This window comes from Mirounga angustirostris, unplaced genomic scaffold (genome assembly GCF_029215605.1).
Source record: "Mirounga angustirostris isolate CCGP_5_RB_7025 unplaced genomic scaffold, mMirAng1.0.hap1 SCAF_8, whole genome shotgun sequence".
Lineage (NCBI taxonomy): Eukaryota > Metazoa > Chordata > Mammalia > Carnivora > Phocidae > Mirounga > Mirounga angustirostris.
Window position 1 is genome coordinate 108,643,816 of NW_026991716.1, and position 26,376 is coordinate 108,670,191.

The window sequence follows — 26,376 nt, forward strand, 5'->3', positions numbered from 1 at the left end:
AGATTACCTTTGAGAAGGATATAAGGGAAAATATATAGTTATTTTCCCTTGTCTGAGTCTGTGCATAGTTTGAGAATAAATTTCTGATGTCCGTTTGACTGACAGACCTTTCTATGGTATAGCTATTAGGACTAAGAGCATTTTAATTTGGATGAATAAAAAAAGTAAAGTTCAATGGAAAGCACAATTATTAAAATAACTTTGTGATTTTTTCCTTAAACAATTTAAAAATATTATTACCTTTTATTTTAAAGGGTTTTATTAAATTTTAAATATTTATTAGGACTTTTCTTTGTATGTGAGCTGGGCACAGCTACCAAGTTCCTTCATCCAGTCAGACTGTATTGGGACTTTTGTTCTTACTTCGATCACAGCACTAAGTAAACAGAAAAGTCATTGTATTATTTTTGTGTATGCTTAATAATAGTTATTCAGAAATTCATATTTACAGTTTAAAATAAGAGGTAATTGCTTCGCTGGTTACAGGAATAACTATTTCTTGTCCTAATATTTTAATTTTTGTACGGATTAATGTCTTACATATTAATTATGCCCTCTTAAGTTATTTGAAACTCAGGCTTCCATGGGAATTGAGCCCAGTTGTCAGAATTTATTTATTGCTAACTCTTTTTCATAGTAGCTTTATATGCTCATTTGTAAGTAAGGAGCAAGATGCTTTGTATAGACCTCTCAAAATCAGATGAAAATGTCTAAATATACATTATTTTGATTAAAAAAAAGTTATTTTCCTGTTTAAAGTCGTGATGCTAGTACATACATTAATTCCTTACATTGTGACCAATGTAGTGAGCACAGCTTAGGGGTTTAATTCTGAGGCCTGCAAAATATGGTCAGGACCAGTGTTACTACTCTCTGGTACTCTGCCTACAGCTAGTTTATAAGACTTTGGATCAGATTAAAGAGAGGAAGAAACAAGAGTCTGGGACTTTCTGGTTAACAGACCATAACTGTGTGATTTTTTTTCAGGTGGCCTTCTGATAGCGTCTGCTCATTTTGGTGCATATGTATATGGGACAGACATAGACTACAATACAGTTCATGGCTTGGGTGAGTAGAGGTTCTAGACTGTTACAGTCTTTGTTCTTGTACCAGGTGTGCCTTCGAAATAGTTAAATGGGTTTATGTGGCATTATGCATCTTTCTTTAGTGTTAAGATACAAAGTTGTGATAAAATGTAGTTTTATCTATTCTTACAAACAATAAGATTCGTCGGATATCTGCTTTTTACAAAGTGATTCAGTATGTGCACGGTGATCTCCTGGGGGAACACAAAGATGAAAAAGAAAAAGCTCTCCCCACAGTCTTAGTAACAGAGATTTTTAAAAAGTTGGCAAACTCCAAGGTTGTGAACTTTAGGCCTGGGAAGGAAGTAGGAGAGGGACTAGCCATCTTCCAATAAGCATGTCCATGTTAATAAAACACATATACGGTTTCTATTTAAAGATTATCACCATTTTTTATTCATAATCATATGTTGCATGAATACTGGATTAATTTTTAGTCCTTGAGTACCATATTGTTTTTAATTACATAACCAACCAAAATCACCATTTTTTATTCATAATCATATGTTGCATGAATACTGGATTAATTTTTAGTCCTTGAGTACCATATTGTTTTTAATTACATAACCAACCAAAATATCTTTGAAGCAGTTAAAGTGACAGTAACTTAGAAGATTCTGCATTAGACTCAGGTTAACTCAAGACAAACATTTGCTTGTTTTGGAGGCAATTTTGGAAACTATTTTAAAATCTAGACACTTTGCTAATGATACATGATTGGATGGAATTGAATCAAACTGAAGAAAGTATTTCCATATACCTGAATGGTACTAAAAATGTCAAGTTTCATTGATGATTTTGAAATTCTGTTTATGGTGGTATTCCATTATTGTAACTAGAATCAGCCCTTTGAACACCCTTCTTCTTTTTACCACCCAGTTTTTCTCAAGTTATTGTATTGGTGAGAATTTATTATACCTTTTTTTTTTTTTCCTGAAACAATCTGACATACTGTGCTTGATGACTTCTCTTTTTTCCTACCTTGACTCTAAGGAATTTAGTAATATTTATCATAAGGAGAATTGGTTATATTTTAGCAAGTTCAACCTAAATGGGCTAAGCAGAAAAAGATATTCTTGGGAATATGTTAGAGCAAAGTACTAAGAAGAATTATTCCAGTTTGCTTTTAGTAGAAGCAGTATGTTTGCTTTAAGGAGATTGTCCTATATAATTTATTAGAATTCTTATTTATGAAAGTTATGTTATAACCTTTCAGTCTACTTGGGTAAAATTCTGATTGAGGTAGAATTTTCTCAGAGCTTTTCCAAGATGCTGTTAAATATGCCCTCTGTTTCATATGCTTGTAATTTCTTTCTGTACTCTCAAATATTCTCAAAAATCTCCTGTTTTAAAAATACAAAACCTTTCCTATCAATCCTATAGGGACCCTCTAACTGCCACTTTGTTTTCCTTTCCTTTTGCCAAAGTGCATCTTGCAAACTAATATTGCTGTCTCTTCATCTCTCACTGTCTTCTGTCCATTATCTTCTAGCTTCCATGCCTGCTGAAAACTCTTAGTAGGGCCACAAATCTATAGCATTTGGCAGTGTTGACCTTCGTAAAGCCTCCCTTGGTTTCCTGGACCGTGGCCTCATTGGTACTTTTACTTTCTTGGCTTTCCATCTCCATCTTCTTAAGGCCCTGTGGATTTCTTTGACCTGTGCTGACATGTTGCTTTTTTCCAGGCATCTCTCTTTGACCACTTCTCTCACAATGCATGTTATGCAGAGTCATGTCATTCTTCTTTTGATTTTTTAAGTTTCGTTTTTATTGTGAAGTAGATCAAGATACAGAAGAGTATATAAAAATAGAATAATTATAGAAGAAAACATGTAACTGCCACCTAGGTTAATAAAAAATGTCATTCATTCTTATGGATTTAACTTAAGTGCATATCTGATATCTCCTCGGTATATATATTCTGGCCTCTACCCACTGAATAGCTCTTTCTGAATGTTCTATAGGTAGCTGACCAGCATGATCTCATATCTCATTTTTTCCCCTAAGCTTGTTTTTCCTCTTGGTTTCTCTGATTTTTTTTTTTTTTTGAGAGAAGGCAGGTAGGGGCAGAGGGGGAGAGAGAATTTAAGCAGGCTCCATGCTAAGCGTGGAGCCCAGTGGTGGGCTCGATCTCACATCCCTGAGATCATGACCTGAGCTGAAATCAAGAGTTGGATGCTTGACCAACTGAGCTACCCAGGCACCCTGGTTTCTCTGATCTTAATCAACGGTCTCCTAAACCAGAACTTTTGAACTTCTTCCTTCAACTCCCACTTTAACTTTTCATCTGTAATGTCTCCATTTGGCCTCCTCTCTCCATGGTCATAACACTCCTTCATTTCCCAAGTTAGCTCTCTTCATTTCTGTTTCATTTATTTGATTCATCCCAATTTTATATGGGGCTATTTGCTCTTGGAGGAAAGGGGCCATGTTCTATACAGCTTTGTATCTTACTTGTATATGCTTTCAATTCGGTATGTGTTGAATGAGTGTTTAAGGCAGTTTTACTTGAAAGGTGACAGAACAAGATCAGTTAGTACATTTTACTATTCAAAATATATTTTTGTAGTAAGTTGAAATAAAAATAACTGTGTAAATAAAGTAATGATTTTAAATGAAATCAAGTTTTATTTGAGTAAATGTAGGTTTAGATGAGTTAAACATTATTTTAGCTAAACAATAAGAAATAAGAATGCTCTATTTGATTTAGTAGTTTCTGTATTCCTTTTTCTTTCCCTTTAGGAAAGGCTAGTAGGAAAAACCAGAAATGGAGAGGACCAGATGAAAACATTAGGGCAAATCTTCGTCAATATGGTTTAGAGAAGTATTACCTTGATGTCCTGGTTTCAGATGCATCTAAACCTTCCTGGAGGAAGGGCACATATTTTGATGCAATCATCACTGATCGTAAGTTTATTTTTATACAAAAGTAAGAGTAGGATTAGTTTCCTGAAGTCATTTACATTTAAAGTAGAAAATCTATCAACACACAGAAAAATGCCAGCTTGTTTTAGTATTCTCCCCCTGCCCCCAGACTTCTTCACATAGTGAGAAGGAAAAAATTGTGAATATAAGGCAGGACACCAATTCAACTAAGTAGTTAAGAGTTTACTGTTTTCGTTTTTTAAATTATATATGTTAATCTGTCTTTCCTTTTTCTCTTCAGTTTATTTTTGGAGCATATATTTGTTTTAAATTTTTAACTATAATTGGTTATTAGTATACCAACTGGAGCCAAAATGTCATTTGCAATTAGTGTCAGATGTCAAAGAAGAGAGTTTTAATTTTTTTTACAGATTTATTTATTTGAGAAAGCATGTGCCCGCCCCCTCTTCCCCTGGGGAAGAGGGGCAGACGGAGAGTATCTTCAAGCAGACTACCCACTGAGCATGGAGCCCAACATGGGGCTCAGTCCCACAACCATGATATCATGACCTGAGCTGAAACCAAGAGTCGGACGCTCAACTGATTGAGCCACCCAGGTGCCCCAAAGAAGAGAGTTTTAGATATCACATAATTCTCCATGTGTAAGCTTTGGTGTTTTGTTTTGTTTTTTTGTAGCACGTGTTTTCACTGACAGCCCCTTTCTAGAGTTACAAGAAATTTGGGATTTTTTGAGCCAATAGGCTTGTGAACCCACTGAGCTTCAGGAATGTGAATGAGAACTTGTTTTCCTGTGCCCCATGAGTTCTGGGCTTTGCAGGCATCCTATCTAAGAATAGTTCAGCCTTTTCTACCATATTTTGCAGTAAGTCTGTAAATAGTGGCAAGTGTATCTCAACCGTTCCATCTTAGCTCACTTCAGTTCTTTGGTAACTCAGGTGGTTTCAGACCTAACAAAAGAAAAATTATCAAGGCATTACACTGTCAGTTTGAATCTACTTTATAAAAATTGGGTGACTTTTTATTAACAATCCAATTTATTGTTTGTTCTCATTCTGTATGTATATTTATATAAAGTATAATTTTTTTTTAATCCATTGAGAGTGAGTTGGATACACTATGGTCTTTTACCCCTATACTTCAGTGTGTACAATAGAGATAGTCTCTTAGGTAGCCAGAGTACAGTTAACATTTTCAATAAGTCAATGCAATAGTTTAATTTTGTCATCCACTTTTGTCAGTCACCCAGTAATATCCCTTTATTTCTTTGTTTTTCCCTCTGGGACAGTATCCAATCTGGTGTCAGGTATTACATTTGGTAATATCTCTTTTAGTTTGTCACACTGTCACAGCCTTTCTCTGTCTTTTTATGACATTGGCATTTTTCAAGAACATGGTGGCCTGTTGTCCCTCCCAGTGTTTTAAATAGAATGTTCCTTGTGTTATGCATTCTCGGCTGGAATATTTCACAGGTAGCGATGTGTTCCTCTCCAAGTGTCCCATCTGGAGGCCCATGATATCCATCTACACCTAACTGGTGATGAGGTGACTTTTGACTCTCCACATTATTTGTGTTTTCTGTCTAGCTCCATATGGTATCAGAGAATCTACAAGAAGAACAGGTTCTCAGAAGGAAATACCAAAGGGAATGGAAAAATGGTAAGTGAAAGTTAAATATGATATGTTACTATTTTGAGAAGAAGCATGTTGTTCTTTTTAATTAGCTGTTTAACAGTCTTAAGGTTTTTCACTGATTTTGAAATTTTGTTTTCTTTTTCTAGTCCAGAAAGCCATGTTCCTGTTTCCTTGAGTTATCATCTGAGTGATATGTTCTTTGACCTGTTAAACTTTGCAGCTGAGACCCTCGTGTTAGGTGGAAGACTAGTCTATTGGTTACCAGTGTACACACCAGAGTATGTAATGTTAACTAATTTTATTTTTAATTTCACTTTTGTTATGGTATTTGTAAATCTAACGTTTTTTCCCTATTTTTAATTGGATTCAGGGTAAATATCTTGGTGTTTAATGTTTATAATAGTCTTTGTTTACCTACATATGTGTATAAAACAGGCCCCTTCCTCTTATTGATTGAATTGCTTTGACCTTTTTATTTTACATCAGGAGTTGGCAAACTATAGCCTGTGGGCCAGATATGGTCCTCACCTGTTTTTATAAGGCACTTGAGCTAAGATGGGTTGAGCTAAGATGGTTTTTTACATTTTTAAATAGTCGTTAAAAAGAACAAAACAAAGAACATGTGACAGAAATATATGAATTTAGTTGAGGGATTCATCTGCTCCAAGCTAGCTTTAACATATATTGGCTATTATGATCGCCTTAAATGCAATAAATCTTTTTTAAAAGCTAACACCAAAATAAAAGCTGTGCTTGTATTTAAAGCCCTGATTATTTTCCACATTGTTGGTTTGGGTTTTATTATTCAGTAATTATTAATTATAAGCAGAGCTGTGTACATCAACAATGAAACACAAGATGTCTTGAATAAGACAGGATCTTTAAATTTGAAAGAAAATTTAATATCAAGCTCAAAATTTGGCTGTTTCTCTAATCTGCCATAGTAATCTTTTTAAAAATTGTTTTAGTTCCTATATTTACTATACATAATTGTACAGAAAGCATTTTAAAACAGTGTTACTATCTTTACAAAATGGGGATGGTCCTCAGCAGTTGGAAGCTGTGCTGTTTTTTGTTTTATAAATGTTGTGTTGGAAGTTACCACGGCCTGACTTTAGTCACGCATTTGTTTATCAGCTGATAAGAGTGTACGCATTCATGCCCAGGCTCCTTAATACTGGCCTTATGTTTTGCTGCTAGTGATAATCTCATTTAATCTTTTCACTTTAGAAATAAGGAAAATAAATTCCAAGGAGTGAAGTGACTTGTCTACAGTTAATAGCTAGCTAGCTGTTTGGTTTCCTTATTCCTGTGGCTGTGTTCACTTAATTCAGCAGTCTGCCAGATCTCAGGTGCCTGGTATGTGAAGTGATAGATGGAGTTTTACTAATATTTTTGGAGAAGATCACTTTTGTTTGTTTCTATACAAAAATGGTTCCTGCCTTAGACAAGCTGAATTCCAGCAGCAAGCTTACTGTTTTTTTTAAGATTTATTTATTTGAGAGAGAAAGTGTGCACGTACACACGTGCATGCAGAGTGGGGAAGGGGTCGAGGAGAGGGAGAGAGAGAATCCCAGGCAGACTCCCCACTGAGCTTGCAGCCTGATGCAGGGCTGGACCCCATGACCCCAAGATCACTGAGCCGAAACCAAGAGTTGGACACTCAACCAACTGAGCCTCCCAGGTGTCCCCCTACCCTGTTTTTTTAATTAAAGATTTATTTATTTATTTGAGAGAGAAAGAGAAGCTTACTGTTTTAACTCAAGTTTCAGGACTAAATTTTTAAAAAATTTACTTTGAGGTAATTTCAGACTTACCTAAAAGTTTCAAATGTAACACGAAAAACTCTCCTCATCCAGATTTTCCAACTATTAATATACACGTATTGTATCTTCTTTCCTTACCCATTACATTAATCACATACCCATTATCAATTCATCTTTTTTGGAACTATTTGTGAAGTTGCAGATAATGATTCCCCATAACCCCTACATACTTCATTATATTTCTCAGAAATAAGAACATTCTTGTCAAACCACAATCAACCCTCTAAGTTTGGAAATCAGCATTGATAACACTGCTGTCCATTTTATGGACCCTATTCAAATTTTACCAGTAGCGGTCCATCTGAGAAAATGTGCTCTATTAACCCATCATGTCGTTCTCCTCCAGTCTGGAATATGTCTCCATTCTTTTCTTATCTTTTGTGTCGTTGACAGTTTTGTAGAGTATATGGCTTATGTTAAAGGTTGACCTTCAATCAGGGTCCATCTGATGTTTTTGTTTTTGTTTTTTTTAGAGAGGGAGGTGGCAAGGAGGGTCAGAGAGAAAATTGATGTTTCTTTTATGACCAGATTTAGGTAGTGCCCTTGGTAGGAACACCACAAAAATTATACTGTGTTTTTCATGCATTGCATCATGGGGCACATGGAGTTAACCCCTACTAGCGATCTGAAACTTGATCATCTGATCATTTTGTTCTCTGTTAGGGTTCTCCACTGTGAGCCATCATTTTCTCCTTTGATTAGTATTTCATGGGGGAGATATCCCAAGATTACATCAGTATCTTGTTCTTCATCAAATCACTATTCACATTGACAACTCCATTGTTGACAACCACTACAATGATGGCTTTTGTGTTCCATTATTCCTTCTGCATTTGTAAGTTGGCATCCTACTGTAAGGAAGAGTTTTCCCTTCTTTCCCCATTTGTTTACAAATTTTCCCCATTTGTTTACAAATTTATTAATTTATTTTGCTATGGAATCATGGATGCTTATATTATTCATTGGGTTGTAATTCATTACTGTCACTATTTTGTTGCTCAAATTGTCTCAGATTTGATCAGTGGGAGTCAATTTGAGGTGGTTCCTCTGTCCTTTTGAAATATCCCCATTAGTTTTTGTGTACTTCTTATTTTTTGGCATTTCTGACTGTCCACTATTTTGTACTTTATTATTTAATTATAATTAAAGTTGAATGTACTTAAGAATATCTTTCGTAGTTCTTTTGTTTTTTTCCTTTCTCTTTATACAAAATTAAATTGGAGGTACTTTTAAGTATTTTTTTTTTTTTAAAGATTATTTATTTATTTATTTATTTATTTGAGACAGAGAGAATGAGAGAGAGAGAGAGCACATGAGAGGGGGGAGGGTCAGAGGCAGAAGCAGGCTCCCTGCCGAGCAGGGAGCCCGATGCGGGACTCGATCCCGGGACTCCAGGATCATGACCTGAGCCGAAGGCAGTTGCTTAACCAACTGAGCCACCCAGGCGCCCTACTTTTAAGTATTTTTAATATTTCTAAAGATCTTACAAAATGGACACTGGATATTTTTTCAGTGACTTCTTGATTTTAATAATTTTCAACAAGGGAAAATTTCCAAATGCATATTATCAGAGGGATATTTTAGAAGTAGAGAAGGGATACATGTTTTTACCACCTTTTTTACCTTAGATGTTTACAAAGGGAAAGATTTCGTCCAGGTATGTGGCTAACGCACACATGGGAAGACTATGATATTTACTTCCCTGACTTCATCCCTGGAGAAAGTTATGTCCACGTCCTCTGATGTTCATTACTAGACTTCTGTTTTTCCTTCCCTTTTTTTTTTTTTTGGTTTATACTTTTATTTGCATTTATTTTATGCAGAATTTACTCCTAGGCAGTAAATTTTTGTTTCTGCAGTTTCTTCTGGGGTATCTTTTTCTTCTGTGCAACCTCCTCTTCTGGTTTAGAAACAGTCTACTCTTTTCCAGTCAGGATCCTCTCAGGGTGGCAGGAAGAGCTCACGTATAGGTTAATCTGACCATGAGCCCTGTACGTTCTATGTCACATCTTGGGGGCTTTGTTCACCTGGATGTGCTTAATGACCAGAAAATCTACATCCAGACCCTTAAATTTGGCATTACTCTCTGCATTTGTAAGCATGTGCAGTAAAAATTCAGCACTCTTTTTGGGCCACCAACTCTTCGGCCCGGGCACACCTACCACCTCCACCAGTGTAGAGATAAAATGGCTTCTGCAGTGTGACAGCCTTCAGATACTTGGTGGCTTTTCAGATATGCATTGCCTTGACGGCGTGGGCAGTTTCATTTGTGTTCTTAAAGTGAACGCGAAGATTTGAACCTCTTGATTTGCATGATTTTGTAGGGTTTTTCTGGGTCAAGTGAATAGCAAACCATTTTTCAGAGGTCACCTCAGGGCAGTTATAAGAAGAATATGGTCTCCTTCCCTTTAGCTTAAGGTGATTTTATTAATGAAGTATTAATTATTATTACTCTTAACTTATTAATGAACTTAGTGTTCATTAGGAAATGAATTATTTTCACTTCTGTATTGTATGTCATACAAAATCTTTGTTCTTTTGAAATAGCACAATATTATTAGGAATTTAAGACCAAAATCATCTGCAAAAGTTTGAAATAATGTTCTTGCTTCTGAATTAAACAATTTAGAATTAGTTTGATTATGTTGTATTAAAAATATGGCTTTTTGTTGAACTAAGAATGAAGATTTCATTTTAAAATTATACATTAGCACAGCTCAATTTTAAAACTTTTTTACTTTTGGTGTTGTAAATAAGGCTTTTAGTCCTACTACTGAATTTATTTATTCAAACAAATTCTGTTACTCGATTCAAGTTTAAAAATAAGAATTATAGGAGCACCTGGGTGGCTCAGTCAGTTAAGTGTCTGCCTTCGGCCCAGGTCATGATCTCCAGATCCTGGGATTATGCCCTGCATCAGGCTTCCTGCTCAGCGGGGAGTCGGCTTCTCCCTCTCCCTCTGCCTCTCTCCCTGCTCATGCTCTCTGTCTGTATCTCTGTCTCAAATGAATAAATAAAATCTTTAAAAAAAATAAGAATTACATATTATAATCAAGTTCAGGTATTCTTTAAACCCAGGGCATTTTGAAAAGGGTAAGACATAATAAAAATAAAGTATTATCTAAAAGCTTAGTTATTTATGAAGAATTGTCAGAGCTGATAATTGAAAAAGGATTTTCTGTTTGGTAATTTAAATTGCAGTGAAGAAATTGCTACTCAACAAACTTGCTGTATTTCCTCGAATATAGATTTTCCCCACTCTTGTGTATTGGATTTTTTGCCAGTATCAAGATGCTCTGTACACTTTGTATCTTTTCACCTTTATTTATTCTGTCCCCATTGCTTGATAAACCATTTCTTCTTTCCTCAGCTGATAAAATTCTAGTCATCTTTCAAGACCTGGCTTAACTGTCACCACCTCTATGAACTTTTCCAACCCTTCTCAGCAGAATTAATCTTTCATCTGTGCTGTCATAGTAGTTTATTCTTATCACTCATAGAGACTGACCACATAAAATTACTGTAAGCTGTTGGTATTTATGGGTTTATTATTCAGTTTTAGCTACTTGCAAGTGACCCTGAAGGTCTGTGTGATAGTCATTTGGATGGCATAAATTCAACTCACGTGTGTTTGATGTTACAGGAATTGCTAAGCTACTGAGTGCAGCTGTCTGCTCAGACTTTATGTATCCATAGTGTTCTTTTCTCATTTGCATTAGACACAGATAACTCTCTTGAGGTGATTAGAAACTGCATTTCTTTGTGAAAGGTGTTCTTTAATAGAAATCCCACTGCTACTGCTTGTGATAAAAACGTTGACAAAGTAAAGAAGCTTAATAAAGTATGCCCCAGTGTAGGATTTGGGGGGTACATTTTTTTTTTCAATTCTATTGAGAAATAATTGACATACCTCACTGTATAAGTTTAAGGTGTATATAGTATGATGGTTTGATTTACCTAGGGAATAAACTTTAGTAAAGTGAATTTTGGAGTAGCTCAGAGCAGTGAAAGAACATGTTTTTCTTTTTTCTTTTTTTTATGTTCAGTTAGCCAACATATAGTACATCATTAGTTTTTGATATAGTGTTCAACGATTCGTTAATTGCGTGTAAAACCCAGTGCTCATGTTTTTCATCTCTTAACTAGGAAACAAGAAAAAGTGATCCTTTGAACTGTTTTCAGTGAGTGCTCTAATTAGTGCAAAATCTGTTTCTCAAATGGGAGGTGAAATTCTAGTGACACTTGGAAATAGCTTGAGGCGTGAAGGTTCATAGGAAAATGAGTGTCAAAATTGATTCGTGGAAAAGCTAGGGGTCTATGCGCACAGTTTTGCTTTTTAAAAAATGATGTAATATAATTTGTATATCATGCAAGTCACCTTTTTACAGTTTACAACTCCATGGTATTTAGTATATCCACAAAGTTGTGCAACCATTACCACTTTCTAATTCTGGAACATTTTTGTCACCCCAAAAGAAACCCCATACACATAAGCATTCACCACCACTTCTGCCCCTGGCAGCCACTTATCTGTCTCTGTGGATTTTCCTATTGTGGCTGATTTAGGTTTTAAATAGATTGTTTGGATTGTAGGGCTATAGTAATAAAAATGAAATTAAGGTAGCATACCATACTATCATAATGACCCAGGCGTAGTACAGATTTATGGCTTCTATTTTTAACAGTTTGCAAATAGTATATTGCAGTATGTTTGTATGAAATATATTAGGACACATATAGTAAAGAATTTTTTGTTAACTGATATTTTAAAATTCTTAGCATGGTGTTTTGGGAGTATACTGCTAAATTGATTGGTTCTAGTATAATAGGGCAGTGGTTAAAAACAAGCCTGTTAATGATAATGATTACCCAAATGATGTTCTTTTCATGCTTGAACTCAAAGATCAAGCTGAAAAGGTAATCTAAAACAAAAATTTGTTTTTCTGCTCTTAAGCCAAATGCCTGGTGACTCCGTTTCAGCAGCTTAGCATGATTTGGGTCATCAGTATCAATTAAAATTGTATTGGTTTTGTACTTTTAGATTTGATTTGTAAATTTGTTTTGGTTTTATAGTTATATAAGGGATATAAGCATATGAACTTTATATCTCTTTAAACGTAACGTAAAATATCTTTACGTTACATTTTAATAATACTTTAAGTCAAGTCTGCCAGGAAATAAGATTTTTTTTTTTCCTTTAAAACAAGGGTACATAACTAAGTTTGACAAATACTATTTCATACATCCACAAACTCTGCTTTTTCAAGCTTAAGGTCAAGGCTGTTCTTTCTGTTAACCATGGTGTAGAATGTATTCCTTCATATCGTAAATGCTTCGTGTGAAGATTCCAGATTTGATGTCAACTAATGTTACGAGAAATACCAACATTTCTGACTATATAGTGAACATTAGAGAATTGTTAGATCAGGCGAAAACTGAAATGGTCATTCATTACTTAATGGAAAGCCCTAAGGAAGGATGCAGAGAATGACTTCAAGAGAATTCCTTCCACTGATAATACAGTGGAGGTGCATTGTGAATGTTGCCTGGTAAGTGGGTGATGAAGGTTTTGAGCATGTGGTTGAGGTAATGAGGGAGAGCTCACTGAAGGTCAGAGGGGCTAGAGAAGTCAGTAAAAGAGTGGCTGTGAAAACCATGTTGACGCATTGGAACAGGCTAGCTGAGATGGTGGTCCTTTACAGGTGAAGTGCTGATTGGCACCTTTCCCAGTTTGGACCAGAGCTTTAAAATTTCCCATGTGATAAATGTTTGTGGAGACTATCTAGAAAGGTATCAAGATTTGCAAAGGAAAAATAAAAACTGGCAATCTACAGTGTTCTTAGTGGTACCCATACCTAGTGAGACCCCTCCGCTGCTGTTCTTCAGCATTCTGCTCCATAGCCGTTTCCCCCTCATCTGTCACCTGTTTCTTCTACCAGGAGTGATGCCAACAACCTGTCAGATGTCAGGTTCTGAACTCCTGCACCCTGAGTGTCCTGCTTTCGAGATGTCCTCTCCATTCACATAGTATGTGTGCTGCGTAGCAGCAGTCACCCCTGCTCATGATCGTGGCTTTGATTTTATTTCATGGTTAAGGTGACCATGGAGCGCTTATTTTTATTGGTAGTTTATTTGAATAATCTAACCTTAGTCCTGTATATACAAAGTTAATAGAAGTCTTAAGATGTCATTAAAATTTTGCAGGGACACTTCATTTTATAGGGCAAGTATATGCTGAGTGGACATTATTCTTTGGGAATTTATAAAAAATCTCCACATGAATCAGTCCCTCATGAATGTCAGGGGGTTGTTGTAGAATATATTTCTGTCTTACGTGCTCTTCTGGAATCCTTTAGGATAGAGTCATTGTCTTGTATTTTTGTGGTTTAAACGCTTGGTATTCTTCCATAAAACATATTCTCAGTCTACAGGTAAAATAAACTACTTTTTTTTTTGGATGTGGTAATATTGAAATACTTTGCTTTTTAAAAATATAGATTGCTGTGAATTGTGTAAGACTGATGAATCACAGACCTGTACCTCTGAAACAAATAATACATTATATATTAAAAAAAAAAAAGTAGGAAGGGAAAAATGAAGGGGGGGATATCGGAGGGGGGAGACGAACCATGAAAGACTATGGACTCTGAGAAACAAACTGAGAGTTTTAGAGGGGAGGGGGGTGGGCAGATGGGTTAGCCAGTTGATGGGTATTAAGGAGGGCACGTACTGAATGGAGCACTGGGTGTTATACGCAAACAATGAATCATGGAACACTATATCAAAAACTAATGATGTATGGTGATTAACATAACATAATAAAATAAAAAAAAATACAGATTGTTTATGGATTGTCTGGACAGTTAGCCTATGTGAAATAAAATGGAACAGCATGTAGTGGGGGGATGTCCTTACCACATTGGATAATTCTGTGATGATCCTGTGTGGTCTTTGCGTGTGAGTGTTCCTAAAAGTCAGCTGTTCTTTCTTCAGATACACTGAAGAGATGGTACCCTGGCACCCTTGCCTGAAACTTATTAGCAACTGTGAGCAGAAGCTTTCCAGTCACACATCAAGGCGCTTGATAACAATGGAAAAGGTGAAGAAATTTGAGGTAAATTATCCTAGTATTTTTTGGATAAATTCTGGAAGAATCCAACGATTTTTTTAGTTTTCTTGTAATGGAGTTTGGAATTGTTAGTCCTTGATTTTTAAAAAGTTACCGAATTCAGGAAGAGGCAGAAGTTCAAGAGGTTTGTGGGATTTGGTGGAATTTAGAGGGTAGGGGTTCGATATAGAAGTTGAATAGCAGAATAGAAATAGAAGTTGACCTTAACTTCTCATCTTTGCCACTAGAGCAGTTAAAAAAAAAAACCCACTTAATTAAACAACTGTTGTTTAATTAGCAATCTGCTAGTTACCATTTTGTCTCCAAAAGCAAGACCTGCTCGATTACAGACTATTCTGAAGAGAAAATGTCACTTTATATAATGGAAAAAGTAATTTGCTGTTATCTGTTAGGGCCCAACACCTGTTCTCTCTCTCTCTCTCTCTTTCTCTAATACACACACACATACACACACACACACTTCTTGAGAAGAACAAAACATCTGTTATTTCATATCCAGATGAGAATTGATATGAAAAATGCCTCATAATGGAGCTTAATTAAATCTGCAGAATGCTCCTTGGGCTATACTTATCTGGATTGACAACCATAGCTTTCCCAAATTCACTAAACTTGAGTAAGCCCCATCTATGTTTTTGATCTGTAGGGTAAGCAGAAAAGAACAGAGTGTTACTGCCTGAAGATTTTGTCATACTCATCTCCACATTTGATTTTTTTTCATCTAATTCATAGTTTAAGGATTCTTTCACAGTAATGAAAACTAATATTTATATAGTGCTTTTTGAATATATTATTATGTATTTCTTGTTTTTGTCCTTTTAGTTTTCATTTGCTATCTGTCTCTTAGATCTTATCACCATATACCTGGTTTGTGCTGATCATCTCCTAAATTATCTTTTTTCCATTTTTCACACCTCTAGTTCTTAATTGTTAAATGACTCTTCCTAACTTCTTTATGCCAAAACTTTAGTGACTCCTTTTCATTACCAAATAAGATTCAATGTGACATAAACTCTCGTCAGTAATCAGGCTCCAGTATCAGGGCATTTCAGAAAGCGTAAGCCGTTTATGCATATAAATAGTTGATCTGTGTTCACTCAGGGGTGGTTGTGTAGGTGTGTATGTATTTGTGTTTTATATACAGGTATATGTGATAGAATTAACATAAGTGGTTGTCATTTTTAAAACAAGTTTATATTCAAACAATATCCTTGGGGTGGCATCTTGTACTCATATTTATATCATAATTATTCTGTATGTTCTTGAAACTTTTAGACTTATATTTAAAAAATATATTAATATTAAACAGTTATTTTATTTTATTTTTTTTTAAAGATTTTATTTATTTATTTATTCATGAGAGACACAGAGAGAGAGAGAGAGAGGCAGAGGGAGAAGCAGGCTTCCCACGGAGCAGGGAGCCCGATGCAGGACTCGATCCCAGGACCCTGGGATCATGACCTGAGCTGAAGGCAGATGCTTAACCATCTGAGCCACCCAGGTGCCCCTTAAACAGTTATTTTGCTGTATAGTAACACCTTGCTTTTCTTCAAATTGTGTTACTGGGCTTTGGTGCTCACATTTTATAGCAGACTGGTCATTTAATTGTTGTTTTTTGGAAATCAGAACCTGTTCCAAGGATGATGATCTACTATTAAATATTTAAAACATTAAGAAGATTCAGAAATTCTAAAAGAGGGGTTTCCAAGTTGTTTGACACAATGACAATCTTCTGAAGTGACAATTTTGGCCGGACAACATTTATTTGGATATACAGTAGAAGTCCTCTTAACTAACCTCCATTTCAAATTCAGTTGATTAACTAGTACTGGCCATTTTTGTTCTAAAACACCAATACTTATGCCTATAACATGTCGGATACTTCCAGCTGTTGACTTGCTTGATCTCTACTATGTCTGTACACTTCTGTACCTACCAGCTGAATTGTCTGTTTGCCATGAATCAGTTGTGTTTGTTTTGTGAACTGTTTAAGTCAGTTATATTTGGTATGGTAATTATGTAGTCTAACTAAATGCTAGTTAGACCAGTGAAATGTGAGTGTGAGAATAAAGTTGTTGCACTTAGAAAAGCTAAGTGCAATACTTCAGAAAGATAGGATGAAGTGAGTTGCGAAGAATGACTCTTGGACTGGGAATGGGTGAGATGACTATAAAGGGTTGGAAAAAAGTTAGCCCATTCTAGGTTTCCCTACCCAGATTGCTTTTAAGAGTCTTTAAGTTCGGGCGCCTGGGTGGCTCAGTTGGTTAAGCGACTGCCTTCGGCTCAGGTCATGATCCTGGAGTCCCAGGATCGAGTCCCGCATCGGGCTCCCTGCTCAGCAGGGGGTCTGCTTCTCCCTCTGACCCTCTTCCCTCTCGTGCTCTCTGTCTCTCATTCTCTCTCTCAAATAAATAAAATCTTTAAAAAAAAAAAAAAAAGTCTTTAAGTTCTTGCATCATTTTACAGAAGCCAAAACTGAAAATCTTTATAGGTCCTGATTCTATATCAAAAGATTGATAAATGAATATTCGGCTTTTTAAGTTAAGATGTTCAGCATATTTACAAAACGTTTTCATTTTTTCCTGCTTTTACTGACTTTTTCAATTAACTAACTGTAGTATTAGTCTGTTTGGGCTACTATAGCAGAATACCACAGACTGAGTGACTTAAATAACAAGTTTATTTTCTTATAGTTCAGGAGGCTGGAAGTCCAAGGTCAAGGTGCCAGCACGTTTGGTTTCTGATGAGACCTCTTGCTGGATTGCAGGTAGCCACCTTCTTGCTATGTCCTCTGTATGCACATACTCTTGGTTCTCTCTCTGCTTACAGGGACATCAGTCCTATTAGATTAGAGCCCCACCCTTATGATTTCATTTAACTTTAATCATCTCCTTTAAGGCTCAGTCTCCAAGTACAGTCATATTGTGGGTTAGGGCTTCAGTATATGAATTTTGGGGGGACACAATTCAGTCCATATCACTAACAATTACCAACATCTATCACAATGAATAAGAGGCCTCTGTTGCATGTTAAAGTATGCTTTTTTCATGCTCTTCCAGTCAGTTACTTCTCATGTATATGTTTGTCTTTTAGTATTTTGAGGGAAGTAAGGCATATAATAATTTAAATTAGTAACACTGAAGGTCTTAGAAGTCACAGCACTTAATGTAATTATTTGAGTTAGTAATAACATTTATGTGCCAGGCACATGAGTAATACATGTAAAAAATAGAAATAGTACCTGTAGATTTTATAATTGTAAGTCTTGATATTAGAAAGTAGAATGAATGACATCAGTATTCTTTATTTTGTGGCCTCCATAAGTAGTACTTGCACCATATGATGGTTATGATGGCTTGAAACACTGTTCAGAAGAAAATATAGAGAAAGTACTCTAACAATGGGGGCCACATAATAAACCAGTCATTTCTATCTTAGTGGCAAAATTGAGATCTGTTGTCATTTTGCATTTGCTTTCCTTTAAGTTTAATTTATTTAAGAAAATCTTTTTTTTTCCAGTACTCTTTCCAGATTTATAATATTTCTGTAGGCGTCTATTTGATACTTGGGAGAAGAAGTAGAGAATGATCTAAGGATGTTTCTGACAATTTTCTTCTACATAAAAATGCTAACTAAGGGCACTCACCTTAGATGTTTTTAAACCTTGAAAGGCAGTGTTAATTTTTGTTTTTATTATTTTACTTTTGTCCTTTCAAATTGATTTAAAAAGCAGGAAAAAGCCTAGTGCTCAAATAATTTTTTGAAACAGTCTTCACTTTATAAGATCAAATTTAATCAGTGAGTTTTAACTAGTATGCAGTGTACTGTAACTGAAAATACTTTGTCACGTTAAATTAATCATGTTTGGTTTTGAATTAATCACTTCATTTCTACCTTCTGTTTGTATGGAGAGGACTGTATATAATTGCAGCAAGATCCTAGTCCTTTATAATTCAAGTGATGACATAAAATTGTCAAACAGTTCTCATACGCGTCTAACAAATTACCCTCGGTCTTGTTCAGCGTTGTTGACTTTGGCAATGGAAGACTATTAATTGTAGATTTTTACACTCTTGTGTACTGTCTTTCTGCATTTTTGGTTTGTCACTTGTTAGGTTTAACTTCAGTATAACTTCTGGCCCACTTGATACATTGTTATAAAGTGTTCTCCCTCTCCCCTTTTAGAATGTAAACTTAAGTTATAAATGAGAAAACTGTCTAAAGAATGTAGGTGTATTGTAAAATTTTGTCTTTTCATTATTGCTGTAGTTTTTAGACTTGCTTGTTGAGCATTAGTAGTAAAGAAGAAAATTTTTGCTACCCATATTAATGAAAATACCTGATAAGAGAAGCCATTAGTCCCTGTTGATACAGTCTGAAAGAGAAGGGAATGATTTATGCTACTTATTGTTTACAGAGCTTTCATACCCATCTGATCATGTTATTTTGCTAATTTTAGAGACTAGGAAGTAGCTGAGTTGAGACCAAAACTTTTCTTTGTACTTGAAATTCTTTGACCTTTTTTATGCATCATATTGCCTCTTTGCCAAGACAGTTTCTGCTTTTGGAACATGCCAGGGTTAAAAGGCAAATATTCTTGAGTGGCATATTTCTAGTTTCTTCTAAAGATCGTTTTTCGTCATTGTTCATGGGGCCATGGTGGAATGTGATTTGTTTTACTAGAATTCATTTTTCCTGTTGATACAACATGTGGTTGACGCTGATGTATATATATTTGTGGTCACAGTGGTTACTTCTGTAAAACATTTTTCTCATATAAAGTTCATTGGGAAAAAATTCCGATTTCCAGAGTTGTCCAGAACAGACCAGAATATGAATGTAATAGTTACATCTTCAGTGAAAATTGCCTAAAACAGTACCTTGTCAACCTTTTCCAGTGGTATACTTGGACAGATGAAAGAGTATCCAAAGTATTCATTTTTGAAACTTCCTTAAAATCTTTTTAAACATTCATGCAGCTTTTAAAGTCTATTCTATAGTATGTTTAAGTGTAAAAAAAAAAAAGTATCTTAAGTTGCCGTTGCACTAAATGAGCCATCATGTGCCCTGTTTGTTTTGTGACTTGTTTACCTGACATGCTGTGATTTGAGAAGTACTGAAGTAAAGGTAAGTTGAATTCTAGGTATTATATGGACACTAATTTAGACTAAAGTTACATTATGTGAGCTAGTCAATATAGTTCAGATGATTTAAAATAGGGAATATTGGGAGGTCATAGTGGCAGGTGATGAGAATTAATGTTAATTTTTAAAATTTTGGATTGAATAAAGAGTCCACTATCACCAAGCTGATGCACAGTGCTTCGTTAATCAGAATGGCAGGTGTCCAAAACTGAGGGATTTGACTTATGGACCAGGAGATTTTGAAGCTATGGAGAGAGAAACAACCATTAACATTGTAACATGTTCTAAATGACGAAGGGAGAGAAGAGACACCAAGGTCTCTTGTTTGAGAAAATGACTCACGGATGACTTGAAGTAGAAGAAATTAGTCTTTGTGATAAGTAGATTACATGTTAGAATGATAGTTGTGTTGCTAGTCATGACCTGATGATTTGCTGACATAATGCTTGTGCCTATTTCATTATACTTTATCCGTTCTCAGGATTAATGCTGTAACTTGTTTTGGCAGCTATATGAATTAAAGGTGGTTCTCCGTGGCTGACCTTTCTTTCTGAAATATTTTGTTTTTTGCCTATTTTGCCAGGACAGTGGATATTTTCCTTTCGATTAGAGCTATGAAAGATTAGAGACAAGGTGTGAAGATTTCAGTCATAGAATGTGCCCGTGGGAAGGAGACATTGCTTCATTTATCAGTGAGAAAAATAAGACCGGGTGATACTAAGTAAGAACATGGTAATTAGATATGAACTTTAATGGAGGTCCTAATACAGTAAAGTATTCATTACCATCCAAATGTGTATGTATGAGAGAGAGAAAGGCCAAGAAGGACTGAGATCTTGCCATTTGCGATGACGTGGATGGAACTGGAGGGTATTATGTTAAGTGAAATAAGTAAATCAGAGAAGGACATGTATCATATGACCTCACTGATATGAGGAATTCTTAATCTCAGGAAACAAACTGAGGGTTGCTGAAATGGTGGGGGGTGAGAGGGATGGGGTGGCTGGGTGATAGACATTGGGGAGGGTATGTGCTATGGTGAGCTCTGTGAATTGTGCAAGACTGTTGAATCACAGATTTGTACTTCTGAAACAAATAATACATTATATGTTAAAAAAAAAAAGCAGGAGGGGAAGAATGAAGGGGGGGAAATCGGAGGGGGAGACGAACCATGAGAGACGATGGACTCTGAAAAACAAACTGAGGGTTCTAGGGGAGGGGAGGTGGGAGGACGGGTTAGCCTGGTGATGGGTATTAAAGAGGGCACGTTCTGCATGGAGCACTGGGTGTTATGCACAAACAATGAATCATGGAACACTACATCAAAAACTAATGATGTAATGTATGGTGATTAACATAACAATAAAATTTTAAAAAATTTAAAAATTATTTTGTATAGTAAGTCAGAAGGAAACTATTTGTATTATCTATAAATTATGTTTTGACTTGAGATCTTTGAAAAAGGCTTTTAAGAGTAGATGGAAGCCGGGGCGCCTGGGTGGCTCAGTCGTTAAGCGTCTGCCTTCAGCTCAGGTCATGGTCCCAGGGTCCTGGGATCGAGCCCCGCATCGGGCTCCCTGCTCAGCGGGAAGCCTGCTTCTCCCTCTCCCACTCCCCCTGCTTGTGTTCCTTCTCTCGCTGTGTCTCTCTCTGTCAAATAAATAAATAAAATCTTAAAAAAAAAAAGTAGATGGAAGCTTGGTGATGCTGCATATCATGTTGAATTAAGTTTAAAGGATTATGTCATCTACTTATCTCATGTTGGCTTGCTTTAGTTGTAATTGGTATTTTTCCTTGAATTTAAATCTTAAAGGGTCATCATTTGACTTTTATACATATGCAACGAAATGATTTTGCCAAACTGGATATTTTGTTAATACTGTCATGATGGTTTTAAATTATTGTTTCTGGTAAACCAAGAAAAAGCAAAAGTTTATCCCCTGCCTACTCCAGGGAGGTAATCATTTAAGATACTTGGATTCTAGTATATATCTCTTTCATTTGCAGGAAAAATGCAGTTCTCCGAAGGTAGAGAGCATCTGTCATTATGCTGTAGCTGTAATGATCATATTTTCAAGCTATGATAGTAAAGCAGTCTTTAACATACTCATATTATAGCATCTTAGAATCTTTATATTGCAAAATATAAAGTTTGATCTGGGAGTCCCAAGGTATGAATGGTTTAGGGAAATGGGAAGTTTATGTGTGGAGTCTGCATGATCCTCTGGAACTTCTTTTAAAGTTCTTAAATGGCCGATTTTCTACTTGCTATTTTTTTTTTCTTATGATACGGTTAACTTAGAATTATCTCTCTAGTGTTTTTCAAATTCAGCCATGAATATATATGCTTCTTCCCCGCTCCATGCCCCACCAGGAATACAACCATGAGATTTTTAAACATATATTTTTTTGCCTAAAACATATGTACAGTTTAATGAATAATTATAAAGTGAACATCTCTGTAACCACCACTGAGGTTAGGATTAAAGCACCCCAGAAGCACCCCTTTTGGTGGCTATTTCTGATCATAAACACCTCTTCCTGTTGGTGTAACCACTAATCTGACTGTTACGGTAATCACTTTCTTGCTTTCCTTTGTAGTAGTATCGCTATTGAATTGATCTGTAAGCAAATTAATTTTGCTTATTTTTGATCTTTATATAAATGTATTTTTATATTTCTTTTAATGGACTGTGACAGTTTAAAAAAGTCAAGTAGGAGAGTAGTCTCCAAATTAAAGCAAAATAAAATTAAAGTCTACATCATAGACTGTGCATGCCAGTGCATATCTTGGTCTATTATTCATCCTTTGCTACTTACTTAATTAATTAAATATATGGATATAATAACTAATAAGTTGTCATTTCATTTTTATCTGGTATGTCAACTCTGTATTCTTTTAATATTTGAGATTAAATTTTGAATTTTATAAAGTTAATGTATTTTTAGTGGAGAGCATGTAGAAAGTACTTACAGTTCTATATCGTCATGATAGCATGAATATCCATGATGGTCTTTTTACAGTTAGAAAGAAATTACGTGCTGAGTGCCTGATGTCAAAGTTGCATCACTAAATGTTACTCATTTTCAGAACTCAATGAAGATTTTAATAAATATTAAAATATTTTAATAGACTTCAGGTAACTTAATACCTTGCAGAGAAATGAAATTTTTAAAAAAGTACAGATTATATATGAATACCTAATTTAGGGATAAATATTTCCAATCTTACCTTGTTCCCATTAAGAATAATGCTAGAGATTTCTCTTAATAGTATTGGATGCCGGACTTTTGACCTGCTTGTCCTTGGTTTGGAAATGGCCTAGTGCTGTTTATAGTGTATAACTTTAGCACAAGTGGTTTCTATAGCTACTGTCCAGTACCAGATGTAGAACAGTGGGAGGCTTTGATAAGGGGAGCAGGATTTTTAAACAAAAGCTGGACATGGGTAATTACCCTGACGCTGAACTGAGGCCCCTTACATTCAGCACTGTCATTTACCTTTCATTTCACTCTCTGCTGATTACAAGAAAGAGAATGTACCCACTGTTTTTCTCTTCCATCTCTTTGCCTTCTTCCTCTCACCTTATGTAAGAGTGTATATCATAGCTTTAATCCGTTTCAAGAATACAGGAGTGAGTCTTTCTTGACAAAGTTAGATGAGCATTGTTAGTTTAGTGGTTTTCACTTATCATAGAATAAGTTTCATAAGCCATTTGTACTCCGTTGTTTGCAATGAAACTGCTGTTTTGTATAAACTACTGTCACTCTGAGAATATAAATGACTTCAGGTTAATAGTGAGGTAGAAGAAATCATTATCTCATTATCAGGAACTGTCAGTAAGTAAAAAAGGACAACTTAAACCTGATGCATAATTATAATAGAAGTCATTTGGATTTCTTATGAATGGCTATAGACTTCTACAGCTTCGTCCCCAAACTGACACTTTTCTAGGGGATATCCCTTGTTTTTAAATGGTAATTTTATACATTGATGATTAGCCTCAGGTATTTTCATCAAAGTTTGCGGGATTCTCTAAAAGTGACTTTTTGGCAGTAAAAGGACACAGTGAGAGAGAACTTTGGCTTTAGTCAGAATGTGGATGGAGGTGGTGTGAGAGGTGAAGCAGGGGGTTGTTTATAGTAGAGGATGGGATTGGGGGGGATCCAGTCTGTAGTAGAGGATGGGGTGGGGGCAAGGAAGTTGAGGAAACTCATACCCGATGACTCCCTTTTTCTCTGTAAAGAAGGTTGTTAAGTTTTTGCTGGGGGTGAATAAACATATTAAGATAAGGTCTTGAGGACAGGTGAAATTTTATAAAAGTTGCTATGAGAAATGAGAAACAAAACTGTGTCTTTTAATGATTTTTACATTCACATACTTATCATATTTTTGTATGTTTTCTTTCCCTGACTTGATTACATGTTCCCTGGGGGGAAGGTCCTGGCTTTCATCACTCAGCATGTGTTTATGGGACCATTTGTGTAAGGTGATGAGGTTAAACTGAGTAAGTCATATTCCTTATCCTTAGAGACCTTGCACAGTAAGAGAAATGGTCACTGAACCCGTTTCAGCCTCATGTGTTTGGTTCTGTAGTGATCTTTGCAAGGTGCTATGTGAATACCAGAGAGCATCTACCTGAGAAAATGGTGCTCAAGTCAAGAGAGGAAGTCAGTATTTTGAGCAAAGGTACAGAGGCCTGAGAGGGGTTGTGGAGCATTCAGGGACCCCTAGACATTTTAGCACGAATGAAATACTAAGTATTTGGCAGGGGTGGGGGGAATGGTTGGAAGCGAAGTTGAACCCCAAAGAATGCCTACTCTTGGAGGTCTTTACATACCAAAGAACTTTAAGTTTATCTTTTTGGTGATGGCAAGCCATGAGGGTTATTAGTGAGGAGAGTGGCAGAAGTTGGTGTTTAACTGAGGGTTTCAGAGGAGAGGGTGGTGGGGGTATTGGTTAGCCCGGTGATGGGTATTAAGGAGGGCACGTATTGCATGGAGCACTGGATGTTATATGCAAACAATGAATCATGGAACACCACATCAAAAACTAATGATGTAATGTATGGTGATTAACATAACATAATAATAATAATAATAATAATAATAAACGAAATTGGTGTTTTATGCAGGCAAGTTTGAATTGTGGAAAGATACCTGTGGTACCAGTGTGGGGGCTCCTGGCATGGTCATGCAAAGATGAGGAAGCTGTAAACTAAGAAAGGTAGAATTGGAGATTGTAGAGGAGTTAATAGAATTGAGAGTTTTTTGGGGAGGTAGACACGACAGGACTTGATGACTGATTGGATAATTGGGCTGAGGGTGACAGGAGTTAAGATAACTTCCAGAAATCTGACTTGAGATAATTGAGTGGATGATTGGTTTTTTGCGTATGTTTTTCTCCTTTCCCCCCTCCTTCTGAAGCACGTGGGGCAGCGCTGCTTTCCGGGGCTACTGCTCTTGCAGTCTCCCAGCTGCTTTCCCTGCTCCTGCACTTTCTCCTGCCATTATATTTTTCTACACAGTAGCCAGAGTATCTTTAAGAATGTACATAGGTAAGCTCTTACCTGTGATCTCATGGCACATTGGTAGTGCATCTGACTCCAGAATGTAAATAGATATCGAAGCTCCCCTGCTTAAAGTCATCAAGGACTTTCCGTGGAATTTAGAATGAAATGCAGAATCTTTCACATAAGCTTCAAGGCCAGCCTGGTCTATTTCTGGCCTGTCTCTCCCATTTCATTGTGTGTCACCTTTGCTTTTGTTGTGACTGAGTTTTAGCCACACTGGCCTGTCTTCAGTTCCCTGAGTGTACTCCTCTCTAGTCTCAGAGTCTTCTCACGTTGTGTTTCCTCTCGTGTTCCCTACAGTGTTTTCTCCCACTCTCTTTCTATAAGTTTAATTCCTCTTTTAGTTCTCGGATAAATTACTTCTTAGGGAAGCCTTTTTTGTCCATACGCTTCACCCCATCTCGCTAGCTGTCTCATATGCTTATGCTAACCCTTTCTTCCCAGTGTTTAATCACAGTAAGTATATGTTTGGGTATATATTCTTTAATGTCTGTCTTCTCCTTGCATATAAGCCCTGTAAATTCACAGATCTTGACGGTTTTGCTCAACTCAGTAAATACTTATGGAATGAATAGTAACTGTTCAGGGATAATTTGGGGCCCTTGGGAATAAAAATAATCAAATTCAACAATATTTAAATCATCTATTTGAAGGAAGAGTAGGAACAGATAGTTATGGCTCACTAAAAGTTTTCTGTTTGAGAGTACATAGAATTTTGTCATTACCCTGACATCGCTCTTCAAAAATCAGTATTACAAAAACGTTTGAGTCCCAGGATACCTAGGCCTCATTTCTAATGAGAAGCAAACCGAAAAGGTAGCTGAATCACCATATTGTGGAAAATCATAACACCTCCCCTCTGTTTAAGGAGGAGATGATAACAAAGAGTGGCAAGTTTCTGGGAGAAAGCAGTAATTAGAAGGATAGTTTTACCTAAGTGGAGTTCTCAATGAAGAATCTTTAGTTCCTTTAAAGTCTGAGCAGTTTATGATGCCCAGTTTAAGAAACACTCTTTATGTTCGTATTCTCACGGTGTAATTCAGGGTGTCATTAGTTCCATCCAACGTATCTGCTTCAAATGTTACTGCAAAACATACAGTT

General features: G+C 36.0%; 1 protein-coding gene across 7 annotated transcripts in view; it reads left to right on the plus strand.

Annotated features, from left to right (window-relative positions):
* The window catches only part of TRMT11 (tRNA methyltransferase 11 homolog), a 54,856-nt gene that overhangs the window by 20,545 nt on the left and 7,935 nt on the right, over positions 1–26,376 (plus strand). For 6 of the 7 annotated variants that reach the window (XR_006788990.3, XM_045865501.2, XM_064598084.1 and 3 more), the window contains 5 exons: positions 988–1,068; positions 3,828–3,992; positions 5,555–5,627; positions 5,750–5,881; positions 14,423–14,543. Coding sequence is in view for 6 of the 7 variants with exons in the window: in XM_045865501.2 (XP_045721457.1) it covers positions 988–1,068; positions 3,828–3,992; positions 5,555–5,627; positions 5,750–5,881; positions 14,423–14,543 (572 nt within the window). In the remaining variant the exon portion in view is untranslated. Of the gene's footprint in view, positions 1–987; positions 1,069–3,827; positions 3,993–5,554; positions 5,628–5,749; positions 5,882–14,422; positions 14,544–17,251; positions 17,326–26,376 lie in introns of all 7 variants that reach the window. The other variant, XM_054505551.2, reaches the window with a different exon arrangement.